Consider the following 17,688-nt stretch of genomic DNA (forward strand, 5'->3'; position numbering starts at 1 on the left):
TTCGATCTTTTACTAATTTTCTTACCATAATCTCAATTTTTGATTAAAAATAAATAATTCAAAGTATGAGAGGTGCTTGTTAAAAATGCTCTAAGGTAACCTTTTATCTATACAAAAAGACATTTTGTATAGAAAAATAAAAAGAATTATAAAATTAAATTACAAAAAAAATAAAAACTTTAAAAAATCTAAAATAGAAATCAAGTAATTTTTTTTATTTTAATTTATAATTTTTATTATTTTTGATTTGTTCTTTATAGTAATTAACAAATATAACCCAATTATCATTTGTATAATATTATTTTTGGATAAGTAACCTTAAATTAAAATTATTTATAATTAATCAAAAGTTAAATTATACTATTAAAAAAAAAAGTGTTTGTCTAATATTGTGGGATGAAATTGTACATAGTGAAATTACAGATTGGTGCGATAGATAGATATATAGAAGTTGGTGGAGAACGTGTCCTTTGAAGTCCATGCAATGGCGCCAGCAGCCAACATCGTATCACTCCACCGCTTTATCATAAATTTAAATACCAGCCTTTCTTCTTCGTTCTTCATTTGTTTCTCCTCTTCTCAGTTTTATACGCCGTTTTTCTGAGTTGTAAAATGGATATGGTTAACACTTTCCTCAATTTTACGGCATTTCCCTTCACTTTTGCAGCAATGTGTTTTTTGTTGCCCCCATTTCTGTTTATCAAACTAATAATCTCCATCTTCTCTTCGTTCTTCCTCGAAAATGTCGCCGGAAAAGTAGTCCTCATCACCGGCGCTTCCTCCGGCATTGGCGAGGTTTCCTTTTTTTTTTTTCTAATTTCTATTCATTTTGTACGTAATTAGGTTCGGAGTAGCAAATTCATAGGAGGAATGAAGTTGAATTAGATATTATAATTTGGTCTTTAGCTGATGAATTTGAGTGAATATTGATGCAGCATCTAGCATATGAATATGCAAAAAGAGGAGCATGTTTAGTGCTGTCAGCTAGAAGAGAGGGAAGCCTACGAGAAGTCGGGGATTTATGTCTCGAGTTAGGCTCACCGGATGCAATTGTGGTGCCTGCTGATGTTGCTAAAATTGAAGATTGTCAGCGGCTCGTGAATGCTACCATATCACACTATGGACAATGTAAGCTGGAATGGTTTCCTTATTAATTACTACCTTAACTATCTACTGCTTGGACATTGATTATTATTGGTATTAAATGATAAGGATAATGCTACCATTTCACACTATGGACATTGATTATTACCGTTTCAACTTTCTTTCCTCTATTTCCCTCCTTTCCCCTGTATATTTGCTATGGTTATCCAAAAGTACATTTCTCCCCCTTTATTTTCCTCCATTTCCTCCTATTTAAACATAGTGATGATATATATTACTCCCTGCTCATTTGCTTTTTGTTTTTTTCACAATTATAAAAGTAAATTTTAAATTTTAATATCTTTATTTAACATATTATAAAAAATCATTAAAAAATATGTAATAAAAAAAAGTATATATTAAGATGAATCTAACAATATCTGTATATATATTTTATCAAGTATTATGAGGACGGAGGGAGTAATGAGTAATGATAGTCTTATTTTCAGATCCATCATGGTCTATTGTGGCTTGTGAGGGCTTTTCAAACATAGGAAAATCATCTCTTAAGTTTTGCACTTTATCATTGGTACTCTTAAGTTTTCTTAAGTTTTTTTAATTATCAATGGTATCTTCGTCTTATTAAGAACCGTGACCTTTTCTAATTTTTTCTGTCCAAAATGTTCAAAACCATTAACTTTTTTTTTATTTTATTTTTTTAATGTTTTAAATTGGAAAATAAAAGAAAAAAAAATTAATGATTTTGGACGGAAAAAATTAGAAAAGGTTATGGATAATTGAAAAAATCAGGGATACCGTTGATAAATCGCAAAAATTTAGGGGTACCGTTGATAATTTTCCTTAAACACATGGTTATCAGAATCAATCCTGATCAACGATTCTACGATTCCAAATTAGGCGACCAATTTGGATCGTATGTAGAATCTTAATGTTCGTAGAATCGTACGATCCTACATAGCTCCAAGATCGTAACACGATTCTACTATCCAACGATCTTATGATCCGATCCTACAAGGGTAGTTTCAATGGTAAAAAATTTCATATAATTCAGATTTTACTTTATATATATATATATATATATATATATATATATATATATATATATATATATATATATATATATATATATATATATATAAACAATTATATCAATATTTCAAGTTTTTCTTGATTCGCATTTGAAAAATGATTATTAAAGGTATTCTTTTACAAAACTTAATAAATGAAGTCAAATAAGTTTTAATTTAAACCTTAAAAACTTAAAGAAAGAACAAATATAATTGAAATCAGTTATCTAAAGCATATTAATGCATATTTGTATATTTGTAGGATCACACGATTTCGATCCTACCCCTCAACGATCCTACGTAGAATCTCGATCCTAACAACCTTGCTTAAACATAATGTAGCAGTGACTGAAGAATATGCTGTTTCATTTACCACTAACGAGAATAGGGGAAAAAAATGATTACTGCATAATCTTACCAAGTATTTAGCTGAACTGCATAAAATTTTTATCATCATTCTCATCATTTAAAACCAATACCAACAGTTAAGCAGCTGACAGTGTTATTTAGGTTCGTATTTATGCAATGCTTACCTAAAAATTAGATTAAGTGTCATTTAAAGATAACGTACATTTATACTCTTGTTATATGCAGTGGATCATTTAGTCAATAATGCTGGCATTGTTGGGGTTGGTCAATTTGATGATTTAGAAGACGTCACTAAAATGAGACCGGTTATGGTAAGTTAAATTTGATGTTCTTGATACCAAATTAGGCCATTTAACCTTCTCCAAACCTGATTTTAACGTTTTTAGCGTAGTTTAATTTAATTCCTTGCCAAATGAAATGAATGTGTTGTAATGGTGCAGGATATTAATTTCTGGGGTTCTGTATATACAACTCGGTTTGCTATTCCGCACCTCAGAAACACGCGAGGAAAGATTGTTGTCATGTCGTCTTCAGCATCATGGATACCCTTACCTAGAGAGAGCTTCTACAATGTATGTTTTTAATAGTCATATTTCATCCATTAGGTCGTGTGCTCAATCATTTATGCACCTTATGTATGTGAAGATGAAGTTTCCTATATTATTATGCTTCAGTTAGAAACAAACTCTTCCTTATAAGGATAAGATTGCGATTGCCTACAATTGAATCCTTTATATTCTTCATAGGTTGGAGCCACCAGCATTAGGCTAATGACATGTTGTATCAAAGGCAAATCCATGACACTAGTATAGGGTGGGTCGAACACTATACTTTGATCTACTTAGATCTCATTATTCAGTGTTATTTATTATCACTATAATATTAATAGGGTTTTTAATCATATAACTTGAAACATGTCCTTGTGTTAAAGGAAATGCCCACATGTGATCCACATCGGTAATTTAGTGAGGTGTTAAGACTAGTATGTAAGCTAGGTGGGGTACAACTCACTTCACCAAGTTTGTGGTAGTCAACTCTCCTGTTGCTCACGGGTTTGTATACACGAGCCCACCGGTGATCGTGAGCTTGTCCACACAAGCCCATGAAGATTTGTCAGCTAGGCAGGCTCGGATGGAGATCCTCTATGTGGTGGTATACTTTCACATCAGCTAAAAATATGAAGAGTTTTGTTGTTATGTTTGCATTTTAATCTGATGCTTCAGTTGTTATCAATAACTCTGATTTTGAGGATGCTGCAGGCAAGTAAGGCAGCAGTGTCAGCTTTCTACGAGACACTCAGGGTTGAACTAGGTTCCGATGTCAAAATAACCATCGTAACACCTGGTGTGATAGAGTCGGAGTTTACCAAGGGCAAGGTTTGGACTGAGGAAGGCATGAAAGTGGATCAGGAATTAAGAGATGTAAGTTATCTTCTGGAATTTTTGAGCATATAACATAAGTTTTTGATTTTGATTGTGTTTTAGTACTATATATGTAAGGGTGTGATTGAACTCTAATGATGGATTATACATATTGCAAATATGTAGGTGCAAGTGAATGTAATTCCAGTAGGAACAATCGAAGGGACAGCAAAGTCCATCATACACAGTGTGTGCCGTGGGGATAGGCATGTGACAATACCATCATGGTTTAAAGTGACCTACTTTTTGGATATGTTGTGCCCGGAGGTGTTAGAGTGGACGTACCGCTTGCTGTTTCTTACGAGCACAGACAATACACCAAGAGGCGCTATTGGGAAGCATATTGTGGACTTTCCGGGGGCAAAAGCCATGTTATACCCTCCTGGAATCCAGTCCCTTGATGTCAAAACCGAGTAAAAATCCCTCACTTAGGTCAACATCTAATGTATTAATAAGTTTTACGTGCTTCATCAAATGTATAAATAAAACCATCTTAAGAGATGTGAGTGCGGATATTCAATAGATAAATAAATTTTAGTATATGGCAATATTTGTGAGTTAAGTTTGAGTTTTATGAATTCCTGTTTCACTTAAAAGTTGATGTGTGTATTTAGTATAATCTTGACACGGTGTTTTTTATGAATGTAGTAAAATCTTTTTGTATGTTTTTTTTTTGTTTTATTAAATTTGCAACATTAAGTTTTCCATGTGAGCTTTTTGGAACATATATACCATTTACAATTGGACAGTGAGAGTACTCAATTGTCTTAAATGTGAAATATGTTTTCCATGTGAGCTTTTCAGAACATATATACCATTTACAGTTGGACAGAGAGTACTCAGTTGTCCTAATGTGAAAGAATATAATGGAAACATTAAGAGAGGAAATACATCATATATATGTTAATTAGTAATAGAAATGTGAGAGAAAATACATATATATGTAAATTTGCATCATATATATGTCTACAGCTATAGCATACACTTTGCAATCCCACATCTCAGAGAAAGCATTGCTTCTTCTGGGGCATGGTTACGGTCCTTACGGATACCATGACTAGCTTTCTACTGTATGAACATTCCATCACCATGACTAGCTTTCTACTGTATGAACATTCCATCACCATGACTAGCTTTCTACTGTATGAACATTCCATCTCGCTTCATATTCTCTTCGATATTTTGCGTCTGGCCGTTTCTTCATCTCAATTGTCATTTATGGCTGTTACAGGCAAGTAAAGTAGCACTGGTGATCTTCGAGAGAGATTCAAGGTGAAGAGACAATGAGATCACAATGGTGGCACCTGGGCTAATCGAATCAGAATCGACCAAAGGAAAGTTCCTTTCAAAAGAAGGCAAAAATGGTATTGGATCAAGAATGGGAGATGCTAACTAGACCTATTGACAAGATGTATCAAAGATGATCCCAATCTTATTGAACAGAAGCCAGAATTTCAACAGCTCAAAATAAACTTGATCATTTCACCTGCTAGAAAGATCAAAGAATTTTTTATGGTGTTTCGCACGTATGCGAAAAGCTGAATTTAAAATGTACTTTAGAGTATGTATCGAGATACAGCGATAGAGAGTTTAAGCCATACCAACCAGGCAACCAACTAATACTAGTCAAAACAGTAATCTACAAGATCTGACTTCAAAATTTTAAAATCCAACTTAATTTTGGTACTGAGTTAATCAACCCAAAACACCCTCACCCAAACAAGTAAACAACACATTGCACAAGTCTAATAGAACTTAAATGAACTTTATTTATGGTGAGACTTAAATGAAATATTAAACAAACTATCTAACAAAAAGTGATGGGGACAAGCATATTTGGGACAAAATGGAATTAAATTGTATATTTAGAGTGTGCAACTAGAACATCATTCATTCAAAAACAAAAAGATGTTTATTGACAAATGAGCAATTAGTTTCAAAAACGTTCACGTGTGGCATACAATGATTACAATCTGAGTGCTTGGTAGTATTTAGAAGAAGTCTGTACAAATGATATATTGGGGAAGGTTAGAGGCACAGATATTGCCGCTAATGATTTAAGATCAAGCTTTTCTTGTTGAGATATAACACTATAGCAGCAGACTCGGTATAAAGAGATAAATCTTCAATGTCAGAATATGAGTTTTAAAACGTACCTTTCATGACTTCGAGAAGCTTCAGATCTCATAGGTTGTGAATGTGCTGTCTTGAGAACCGAAGAGCTTTATAATTGTAGCAGAAGAAGAGGCTGAGACATGACCATCTTAATAACTTACCTTTGGAGAAACATCCCTTTGATCTAACAAAATTCATTATAACTACCGTTGCGACATGCTTCAACGTGATGAATGTAGAATAGAAAATTGTAGGGCCAACCTCTGCCTTCAGATAAATGAGATGGTTTGCATAATGAGTCTCTTTATAAAATGCCAACGTAATTTCATGGAGACTCAAAGCTTCCCAATCTTAACCAGAGACCAGCTTCAACAGGAGCCTATCAATTTTCCAACAAAAATCTTGCTCATACAAGGGCTCAATCCGAATTTCAATGGCTCAAGGAGACAATTGAATGACATCTGACTGGCCACTTTGAAAGAATGAGCTTGTAGAGGTTGGCTTCAGCCTTCTTAAAAGTAACCATGCATCTGAAGTTTCACAACCTTGATTCATCTCAAGGGCAACCGGAATCGTAGAAGTCTTGTTCATCTCCAGGAGCATCATACCCTGCAAAAAGAATTAGATTTCAATTACTCACATTCTATTTGAAGGGTATATGGGAAAAACAGCAGGAAAGGTGACACAGGCATCATTTAAACAGTTTTGGAAGAAGGATTCATCAAACATATTATTCATATTTTTAAGCCAAATAAAACCTGCCTCGAAATTCACCAAGAAAGACTGAAACTTTTTTAGTGTGTTCATCATGTCCTCAGCTGCTTTAGTTTTGGAGGAAAGAGCAGCAGTCACCTCTTCAGGTGAATAGCCTATAGCCTTTTTCACGACCTGATAAGAAACCCATGAAGTTACAAGTTTGTAAAAACTATCACGTTGCACCATGAAAGAAGGCAAACAACTAGAACTCACATTATGGTGGATAAGGATTTCAGATATGAGGCTCCCATCATCAACATAAACTTCTAGCTCAAACATTGATTGTCCCTTGAACCGGAATGTCTTTACACCAGTCAAAAAGCACTGCAGAGTTTAGAAGATAGAAACTTGAGATAAACAACATAGTGAAATTTTGTGCCAAAATACTGCTTGTATTAACCAACATTCTATGCGATTACAGAAAGTCGGACATTGCTATAAATTTTTCCAAATAAATATTGTTCCTAATAAATTATAAGTTGGTGAGAAGAAATATTATAGGAACAGGATTCTGTTCAGATACAATAGAAAATGCGTCAAGGTCAGCCCAGATATATAGAAGTACATTGTAACACCATCAAGGAGAATATTGCACGCTTGAAATCCACTTAGTTGCTCATTACAAGGTGTTTTCTTTTGAAATACAGATGCTACTCGCCAGATAATAAACACAAGATGAATCTAATTAGAAACTTCAAGAAGTTCAAATGATATACCAGGTAAGTAATCAATACAAGCAGTGATGTCAGAAATGAAACTAAGGTATCGACGAAGCAATTACAGGAATAAAGATAGTACAGGAAACCTATAAATATTATGTCATTCAGACCCAGCTTAGTTCAGAAAACAAAACACAATGTATGCATGATTAAGGGTTTAAATTTACGGGATATGAGCTCTTCCAGCAGATAAAACATGTATAAGATTAATTTACTCTTTTGACCAAAATAAAATCTTTCTAGCCACTTAACCATTCAATATTTTAAAAAAAGAAAAAAGAATCATATAATGGTAGTATTTGCTTTTGTATAAAATAAATACTTCAAATAAACAATAAATTAAAAATATATTATATTATATTATATTATATTAATTTAAAAATAAACTAAATGTTATATTTAATAGTGACAAAATGTCATATTGAACTCATATTACTAAGGACCCATTATGAATTGAAAGAAATCGGTTGAAATTACCTGTTTTCGATCTAACATAAAATAAATATCTGCTAGGAATACTAATGCATAGTTCAACATTGATCAACCAAGTGCAAACATACTTTCCCCAAGTCAAAATCCAAAATTTTTTTCAATGACAACTTTGTTGTCAATGAAATAATTTGTATAACTCTAACCCCTAAGGAGCATATTAACACATGGAAATGAGAAAACACATATGCAATACCTTGATCTTTCCTTGGACCATAAGCTCTTTATCCTGTACTGCATCCCATTTTGCTGCAAGACTTACCAAATAAGTGAAAGGCAACTCTCTCTCTTTGCTTAATATGAATGGGTGCTCCACAGAATCAAGCATCGGAGCATCATTTTCAATGAAAGTAGTAGAGTGCAAACTGAGCTCAGCATGTTCACTAACAGGGTATTGCTGAGAAGCTTCTGTAACAGTACGAAACTCATGAGCATCTACAATGATAGATCTCTGAGCAGTCACACGACTTAAATGCTCAGCAGTTGCTCCAGCATGATATGACTCATTAACTTCCCTACTTCTAGGAAGCACACATGTCTCTACATGGCTATGATGTTGAGCAGTTTCACTAGTAATATAATTTTGAGAAGACTGCAAATTTGAAGAATGTAGATCAACTCTTTCTGAAAGAGGAAACTCAGTAATTAACCCTCCAGCTTGAGAGGATTGCCTTATCCTAGTCATTGGCTCAGCACCTACTAGAACAAAATCATAAATAAGTTAAGAGCACATACAGTTTCCTTAGAAAGTTATTGATTAAATTATATAAAAAAATGTGAAAGGCTTGATTAACCATGAGAAGCAATGGTGAAACTTGACTCAAAAGTTAGGGGAGCAAAGATTTGGATTAGACTTAATTAGGTTTAAAAAGAAGAAAAGACAAAGGTTTGAGCTTTTGATCTCTTAGCATAGAGCAAAAGCAAGGCTGCACGTGTGCACATCACATCCACCGCATTGTAAAGGTTTTCAAAAAAAACCGATTTTTTCCAACTTGTAAAGGTGCAAAAATCCACATTTTAGCCATATCAAGGGATATCTCATGCTTTCGACCAATTTACGCGTTACGATACCACATCACTTTCGTTACCTCATCACCATTCCGTTACCACAATCGCGATCATTACCGCAATTTTTGCCGTATGCCTCTTAATTATAAAAATATAAACCTTGCCACTTATCCAACCATTACTATATAATTCTTTAAGTTGTCAAAATATATATATATATATATATATATATATATATGGGCAGGATCAGGTGAAAACAATTAAAGTGGTGAAAACTGAAAACTAGACTGACGTACAGTCATATACATATTATGGCAACAGGGATACATACTCTCTTATAGGGTGTACATATTTTTTTGAAGGAAAAAGTTCAAATTATTTACAGAAATGCCATCTGAATAGGTATACTTTTTAATCATCTATGCACACCTTTTAGAAAATATCCAATTATTTACAAATTTTCCATCAGAATATGTACATCATTTAAGCTTTATGTACACCTATTTTCAGTTTTCACCACTTTAATTGGTTTTCACGTGATTCAAAACCTATATATATATATATATATATATATATATATATATATATATATATATATATATATATATATATATATATACACACACACACTAAGGAAAAAAGTATGGGCAGTGACGCCTTTTTGTGTACCTTAAATCTTTCCCCACTCATGAGAAGATGATATTTTACGGGGGTTGAGTGTCTTCCATAGAGCATGATTCTCATGTGGCTCACATAAACAATTTAAGGGTCCATTCCAACCTTTTCTGGTGTGAAATTTAATACGACAAGTTCCATTCATAATGCAAAAAAGGTCATGATTGTCGTAACAGTCTAAGTGAATCAATGCAGCATGAAAATCTAAGGAAATTTATTTTAAACATGACCAAGGTAAGGAAGAATGGTAAAAAGAACCTCCCATCATCTCAATATGAATGTTCAATTTTTAGTTTGGGCAATTTCACTCCAAGCGTCTCATTTCCCTACTTAAAAAGTTATTTGTGGTTAATATCTGTCTATGTCCAACAGGATTCCCCAACTTTAATTTTTATCCACCAACTTGCATTTTCTCAAAAATTCACGCTAAAGTAAACTAGACATTCATATGAAAAGAACAGAGATATTTCCATTTAATATCATCAAAACTCAACATAAGAAGTAAAGCTCACCCGAGGGTTGACGAAACTGAGCTGTAGCATGTGGCATAGAATCTAAAGTGTTCCTTAGAACATGATTAGCATCATTTGATGGCATAGCTTCATCACTAACACCACCTTGTGTCCAAGCAGCAAGAGTAGCTCTAGCTGATAAGGGGGGGACATTACCATTCCTTGTTCTGAATAAATACAAAAAAGGAAGTAAGTAGATTTATTATGCCAAAACCTCAACAAAAATAACTTCCCCACCAAAATAGGCATGCCTCTTTCACCAAGAAAGAGGTAAAGTGAGGCTATTCTAAACCAATGTTGCACAAAACCAATTATATATACATATATATATATATATATATATATATATATATGGTCAAGTTACGGTGAGAACCAAGTTTATATGAGAATCGTGAGAACCAATCTGCATGATAAAGAAGTAACTTTTTTACTAGAAAGGTGTTACTTTTAGGCAAAAAAATATTTTTTATAAAAAAAAGCTGGTATTTTTCGTAAAAAAGTGTTACTTTCAAAAAAAAATATTTTTCACAAAAAAACATAATACAAAGTAACACGTTTTTTCCGAAAAGTAACACCTTTTAATGTAAAACGTAACACCTTTTTGTGAGTTTTGTTAAGAGTTTTTTTCTTAAAGTAACACTTTTTTTCTAAAAAGTACCAGCTTTTTCTAAAAAATATAGGTAACACTTTTTTACCTAAAACTAACTTATTTTTAGTAAAAAAGTAATATTTTTTGTTAGGTAGAATGGTTCTCATGGTTCTCATATAAGGATGGTTCTCATTTTTTAAAAAGTAACACCTTTTAATGTGAATTTTGGTTGTATTTTAAGAAGGAAAATTTTCATTCAACATCTAAAGAACTGCTGCAACGAAGGGGGAGCAAAAGTACACCTGCAATCAAGACACAATAAAAAGCCTCCAATACTAGAATGAGCCACATTTAGGAATACCTCATGAGCACAAGCCCAAAAAAAAACTAATTACACCAATTCATCCCAAAAAATTGTATATAACTACTATGAACAAATTTGAACGTTCTTAACAACGTACGGTATTCAAGCAAGCTTGCTGACTTGGTCACAATTAAACATCCTAACAAGCAAGGTATACATGGTAAAAAAATTTAGGGAGGTGATTGGGGGACTTTCACAAAAAAAAACTGATCAATTTCAGTTTTCTGGGCAGCAAGAACTCTAGTTAAGCTAGCGGAAATGTTCAGAGAAGGATTCCGAACAAAAATTTTACTAGAGTCTTGGAAGATTGTTGGTTTGAGTTATGCATTTAATCCAAATTAAAAACTTACAGGAGGCAAGTGAACCCTCATAAGTTGCTGATATAATCACTCATGAGTCATGACCATTAATGGCAGAAGGAGGTTAGTGAGAAGTGGTCTAGTATTAAATAAGCAATTTACATGCTTGCTACCTATCCTCCTAAGCATCACGTTAAGGATAAAATAGACGGGATACCAGATAAAATAGGCTGGCAACAACCACAGACAGGGAATTACATGTCAAAAGTTGGTAATAATTTCTTCAACGGGATAATTCCAAACCCAAAGACATGAATTTGGAAGGTTTTTGGGAGTAAACAATATGTACCCAAGCAGTGTGTTCGATTGGAAAATCATCAATAATTCACTTCCAGTTCAGTGAACTGGAGAAATAAACAATGCAATTCACCATGTTTGTCCTCTTTTCCTTAAACATGGGGAGTCACTTGATCATCTCTTCAGAGATTGCCCAATTGCAAGGATTTAAAAACTTCACAATTTGGATTCAACACAACAAGTTCTCAACAATCCTTCAAGCTAGAATATAGTACAAAACCTGGCACCTGAATGACTATCATCCAAACCTCATTACCTGCCAAACCAGAATCCAAAATTTCCCTATACCCCATGGCTACCAAAATATGTACTATGTAAGACCACACTCAAGAAATTAAATAACAGCAATCATATGTACAAATCACAATCACGAGCAAACTATGAGATCTAGGGTTTTAGCCCTAGTACACTTGTGTTTTGAAACATTCACGATAAAGTGAGGTGATATGGGTCCTAGAGCCTAGAAGAGCAAGCATGCACACATCTCATCCTTGTTCGAGAATCTAATGTGTGAAAACAGTTGCTAGCATGAAAACAATGCAGTAACAGTGGATTCATGCTTTCCCTGTGACTCACTCCACGCCTCTCACTTGTGCAGTTGCGCCTTGATCTTTAGTGCGTAACTGCTCCCTTTTTACAAAGTTGAATTTTCCTTTTTAGAAATCACAATAACAAGTGATTCATACTTTTACATACTACTCCGGTCTAAGTCCTGGAACTCTTGAATAGTGTCACATGATTCGCTAATCACCTCGTGAATTGCGAATCGAAAAAAGCGTATTATGGTCAGTTTTAGGCTATTTTTGACCCATTTTGAGTGAATCACGGATTCAAAAGGCGGACTAACTAGCGAATCATGTTTCACTACTCTTAAAGCATCACTTTTTACAAGAACCCAATACTATTGGAAGAAAAGCTATGTAAAGTCGGCCCACGCAGGAGACTTGATCGAATACCATATCAGAAACAGCCCTCTAGAAATCATCAACATCCAGTGCTCCCTACAACCAAACTTTGTCATCCTCAAGTAAGATGAGTAGCAGCCAAACTAGATCAAAGACTAAACAATAGGATAACTAACTTCTTCATGCATATAAAAGAATACATACTCATATCCAAACCTTAAATTGTGATGCAGAACCCACATATCACAATAAAACAGGGAAAGCATAAACAACTACCCTTTTAAATCATATGTGGAATCGCATTTAACCACTCATTAGTGAATACATTATATCCAACCTAAAGGCCACATTATGAGCCCCGAGCACCACATAGAACATCCAAGGAGGAAATCCATCAACTCAAACACAAAATTTAAGTTACCAAACCACCTCAAACATGAGCGTAAAAGAACTATAAATCTTATGTAATCTCACACAAACATGAACAACCACATTTCATTACCTCCTTCCTCTTGGTGGCTTATTAACTTCTTGAACAAGCCTTTGTCTAGCATCTTCAAGCTCATCAACACAACCACCAAGGATTTCCAATACTTCAGGAACCAACATTAGAAGCCCACGTCGTACATGTACATTCTGAATGACAACCTACAACAATAAAGCCAACTAGTTTCAAAAATAATGAAGGGCGCTATAAACCATTAAAAAGTTCCTAGAGGAAAAATTATATCCATCTGGTCCATTATGCAATTCGCTGCTAGCTTAGTTTTAAAAGAGTCCACTATGAATGCTTAAGACGAGCGCCTTGGATGGGGGGGAGGGGGAATGGGTTAAGTGAGGTGATTCGTTAAGGTGAGAGTACAAGTCAAGCGCCTCAAAGCATCTTGCACATAAGGTTAGCGCCTTGCGGCTTCACCTAGCGTTGCGGACCCTTAGTGCCTAAGGGATTCTTGAACCTTTTAAAAGGGGACTTCTAGGTTTAGTTTAAAGAGGTTACATTTAACACAAGTAAAAGAGAAACCATTAGATCCATCAAATATGCTCCAATCAAGAAATACTAAACATCATGAAAATTGATTAATGCATTTGTTCCCATGCCAAGAATTTCTTTAAACAAAGTTCTCTCATGGGTTCCAAAGAAGCACCTTGTTAGAAGTCCTTGCACAAACTAACCTACAAAAGTACCAATTTCAAGAGTTACAACACTTCAATCTACTTCATCAGTAAAGTAATTGTTAGACATTTATGAAGCTCCATAAAGCTATAAATATTGAAGGTAAATTTATCTTCTAAAAAAATTACTAGAAAACTAGTTCCATATCCTATACACAAATATGATGTGGCGGGGAATCTAAAAGTTAGTGTGACTTCTAAGTTGTTTATGTGGAAGTAACTCTACCAATTATAATAGTACTTCCTTTATCTCTTATCATTTGCCCCATCTAACCTAAATATGGGAATGCTTTTTGGATCAAATGAAACAAACTATAAAGGACACTAGAGTAACTAGCAACAATATTTCAAGAAAACACCAAAAGGTATTCCCAATATATAGATATGAAGGAAAAAGTAAATAAACATTGAAAGAAAATGGAAATGGCAAGGATGAAAAAAGCATATAGAAAAACCTTAAACCCAGCGGGCACAAGGACTTCAAGACTTTTGATAGGCCTATACTCCATCCCAAATACATGTTGGACGCCATCGGTCATGGATAGCTTGAGGCATCTTTTAAGCCCCGGAGGTGCATTCTTGTACCTCTCTCTCAGCGAACAACTAATGTTAATTACTTCATCAACCTGAAAAGAAAAGGCCAAAAGGTGTAAATGATCAAGCATAACAAAGAACAACAACCAATCACAAAAATACTAAATACTAAATTCTAACTACCCATAAACTTAAAGACACCTTTCATGAACAAAACCACGTGAAGAATAGAGTAAAATTTAAAATAAGGGGGATCATATACCCAATACTCTAGCAAGATAATTATAGTCGAATGATGGATATTCATACAAGAGCAAAATACTAAAATGAAAAAAAGGTTAAAATGTAAGTTTTAATTTTAAAACAAAATTTTATAATTTGGTACTTGATAAGTTAGAAGGCATTAAAGATATCAATAAGGGTTTCTTGAGTATTTTAAGAGACAAGAAGTTGGTTAAATTATTGGTGAAAAAAAATATTTAGAATAATAAAATTTGTAGCTTTCTTAAACACTAGAACCACAAAACTAAGGTTTCATTTCTACTACTTACTCAACCCTTATATTATATACTAGCATAGAAACTCGTACAATGCAGGAACTTATTAGTATGGAATATATAAAAATATAACATCAAAGAATAATGCATGTATACATTATCGTGATTAAATTTATCGAATACATGATTTTTAACACAAAAATTAAACAATGATTTTTTAAATTATAATACATCACTTTTTCATTCAGTTAAAAGTATCAAATTCTAACTTAAGCATATAGAATTGCTACAATAAATTATATAAATACTTTACCTAATTTAGCTCCAATTTTTTTAAAAAATCAAATTCTAAATTAGGTAAATATTTTAATGTAATCAACTATTATCCACTAATATAATTCCATTTGTCAAGGCCTCCAAAGGATGACATTTGTGATTTTTGAACATTTGTATTAGCATGTATGATACAATTGTCAAGGCTTCAAAGCATGACATCTGTCATTTTCCAACATTTTTATTAGTATGTATGATTTAAAATTAGTAACGACTAAAGAGGATCAACTTAAAAATACCATGGGTCGTGTGTTTCACCGGTGTAACGACTTTTTCGCCCAAAGTCTATTGTTTGTTTAGAGGTACTCGAAAGTGAGAGTGGAAAAACTATGAAGAAAAGCCTCAAGTTTCATGAAAGGAGTAGAAAATACTCCATTTGTTTCATTTTAAATGTCCCTTTTGCATGTTTTCTAATGCACAAATTCAATACTTAACAGCGATAACTATGTATGATTAAAAATTAAGAAAACTAGATATTAATAAACTTTATGTCATAACGAATCAAATAAGATCTCATTTGACAATGTTTTAACGCATGGATTAAGAATAGAATACAAATTAAAATTGATTGAGGAATAGTAACCCAAAAGCAAATGGGACACAGGGAGTATAAAAGATGAGACTTGGACATAAAAATTTCAAGTCTTATGTCCCTCAAACAAACACCCACTATATGGCTTCCACCTAGACACGGTTAGGATCGGGTGTATGTAGCCTTATCTTTGTAATGACAAATCAGCTAGTTTTTGAATGGTAGACTGGATTAAGGAACTTACAACAATTTCAATTCACTAGAAATGCTACTAGGTTCTAATCCAAAAACAACCTCTCAAAATACAATATCAAAACATGAGCATCAGGAATATTGACCCACTTCAAAACAACAATGTCTAAAATATTGGAGTCGGTTAACAATCAATAAATTACTCTCATTGGTTGTTCACGTGACATTTCCTTCTACATCCATTTTGATTTTCCATCGTCTAAAAAGTGTACCAATTTCTGGTAATAACCTAAAAATACCCGCAACGAAAGAATATGAAGTCAAGATTGCAAATTTGTCGCAAACATTTCCACAAAAATCAAACATTGCAGCTGACACCAATATAAATTCTATTATATTCTACAAAAACAATAAAGAGAGATAGAAAGAAATAGTTGACCTGCAGAACAAAGGGGCCAGGAAGATCAACATTGTGCAATTGATGCACATTTTCAGGAAGAGAAGCAGCACCACTATAACGCATATCCGAGTACAAAAACTGCCCAAAACAAAGTTTAGCCTTCATTTCGACATTGAAATTAGAAAAACCATGGTGTGCATTCTGAAGCCCTATTATACACGAATCAAGCCACTCTCTCCTTAAATTCAGCCCCAATCTCCTCAAATGATCATTAACCGGACAGCCCGAAGAGGCGTTAACTACTCTACGAGGAGAAACAAAAGGAGGGGAGAGATCTTCAGAGACATCAATAAATTCCTCGTCGGAAATTTCGACTGAAGGAGGTTCAGAAACAATGGGGGCAGTATTGATTGTGAGAGTAGAATGGATTGAATTTAGGGTTAAAGAATCGATGTTAGGGTTATAATTAGGATTAGGGTTTGTAGCTGATTGTTGTTGTTGTTCGATAAATTCTTGATCTATTGCTTCATCAAAAACGTCATCTTGCTCATGAAATTCCTGTTGCTGTTGCAGAGATTGAGAGTGGTTAGGGTTTTCAAATTGGGGTTGTTGTAGAACGTCTTCATCGTCAGAGGAAGAAGTGTAGACTGTACGAAATCGTCTTCTCGACATTGTTTCCAAGCACAGCCTGCAATACTAGAAGTAGACAGTGAGAATGGGAGGGAAATGTTGGGGTGTTTGTGTTTCCCCTCCAAATATCCAAATAGCGATTTTAACCGTTATAATACCAACTTTAATAGTTATAAAACTAACTCTAAATAAGTTATAATACCAACTTTAATATTGGTTATAACACCAACTCTAAATATCAACTTTAATAGATTATAACACAACTTTTTTCAAATAGGGTCAAACGCGAGCGTCCGTTTTTAGGTTTTTTCTCTTTTTTTAATTGTTGAGTCTGGGCCTGGAAAGATGTCTCTTATAAAGACGGTCTCTTCGGAGAGGCGCTGTTTTATTTTTGAACATGACCTACCAATTTTTTAAATTTTCATCTGTACAATTATAACTCTTTTTTAATTATTGGAAAAATTACTGTGAATAGTACGACGTTTTACTAATTTTCTTACAATAATACGAACTTTTAATTAATCCCGTATAATATAAAGTTTGATATCATTTTTCCACCGGCATACAGTTTTACTAACAATCGGTTAAAGCATTTTCCTTCATTATTTTATTTTTTTAGAGGAATCAACTAAGGGGCCGTTTGGTTGG

The 17,688-nt window shown here is 33.7% G+C and overlaps 2 protein-coding genes across 9 annotated transcripts; one reads left to right on the forward strand and one right to left on the reverse strand.

Moving 5' to 3' along the window:
• The first annotated feature begins 494 nt into the window (after nt 1-494).
• On the forward strand, nt 495-4,624 carry LOC130797968 (11-beta-hydroxysteroid dehydrogenase A-like). Its single transcript, XM_057660776.1, has 6 exons — nt 495-795; nt 936-1,128; nt 2,766-2,851; nt 2,981-3,112; nt 3,800-3,961; nt 4,088-4,624. Exons 1-6 carry the CDS (start codon nt 613-615, stop codon nt 4,376-4,378), a joined length of 1,047 nt encoding a protein of 348 aa, XP_057516759.1. The 5' UTR covers nt 495-612; the 3' UTR covers nt 4,379-4,624.
• A 121-nt stretch (nt 4,625-4,745) lies between these two features.
• LOC130797967 (recQ-mediated genome instability protein 1) lies at nt 4,746-17,271 on the reverse strand. 8 transcript variants are annotated; one of them, XR_009039005.1, is made up of 9 exons: nt 16,450-17,271; nt 14,378-14,548; nt 13,252-13,397; nt 10,236-10,402; nt 8,237-8,736; nt 7,046-7,156; nt 6,839-6,964; nt 6,118-6,685; nt 4,746-5,183 (listed from the first exon to the last, which is right to left on the reverse strand). XR_009039005.1 is itself a non-coding variant. In XM_057660775.1 (8 exons), exons 1-8 carry the CDS (start codon nt 17,080-17,082, stop codon nt 6,515-6,517), a joined length of 2,025 nt encoding a protein of 674 aa, XP_057516758.1. In that variant the 5' UTR covers nt 17,083-17,271; the 3' UTR covers nt 4,746-6,514. The 8 variants fall into 8 exon arrangements, 2 of the variants coding, with proteins under 2 accessions (XP_057516758.1, XP_057516757.1); XR_009039004.1 differs by having other exon boundaries at nt 4,746-5,447; XR_009039003.1 differs by having other exon boundaries at nt 4,746-5,450; nt 16,450-17,161.
• Nucleotides 17,272-17,688: the final 417 nt, after the last annotated feature.

Source organism: Amaranthus tricolor, chromosome 13, assembly GCF_026212465.1.
Source record: "Amaranthus tricolor cultivar Red isolate AtriRed21 chromosome 13, ASM2621246v1, whole genome shotgun sequence".
NCBI lineage: Eukaryota > Viridiplantae > Streptophyta > Magnoliopsida > Caryophyllales > Amaranthaceae > Amaranthus > Amaranthus tricolor.

Bases quoted from the DNA above. Each gene is read 5' to 3' on its own strand.
- LOC130797968 (XM_057660776.1), top strand. From the start codon at position 613: ATGGATATGGTTAACACTTTCCTCAATTTTACGGCATTTCCCTTCACT. The intron at 2,852-2,980 runs GTAAGTTAAATT...GTAATGGTGCAG, and splicing joins CTAAAATGAGACCGGTTATG to GATATTAATTTCTGGGGTTC. The intron at 3,113-3,799 runs GTATGTTTTTAA...AGGATGCTGCAG, and splicing joins CTAGAGAGAGCTTCTACAAT to GCAAGTAAGGCAGCAGTGTC.
- LOC130797967 (XM_057660774.1), bottom strand. From the start codon at position 17,082: ATGTCGAGAAGACGATTTCGTACAGTCTACACTTCTTCCTCTGACGAT. The intron at 14,549-16,449 runs GTCAACTATTTC...TTTTCTTTTCAG, and splicing joins CTGGCCCCTTTGTTCTGCAG to GTTGATGAAGTAATTAACAT. The intron at 6,686-6,838 runs GCAGGTTTTATT...TTCTTTTTGCAG, and splicing joins CTTTCTTGGTGAATTTCGAG to GGTATGATGCTCCTGGAGAT.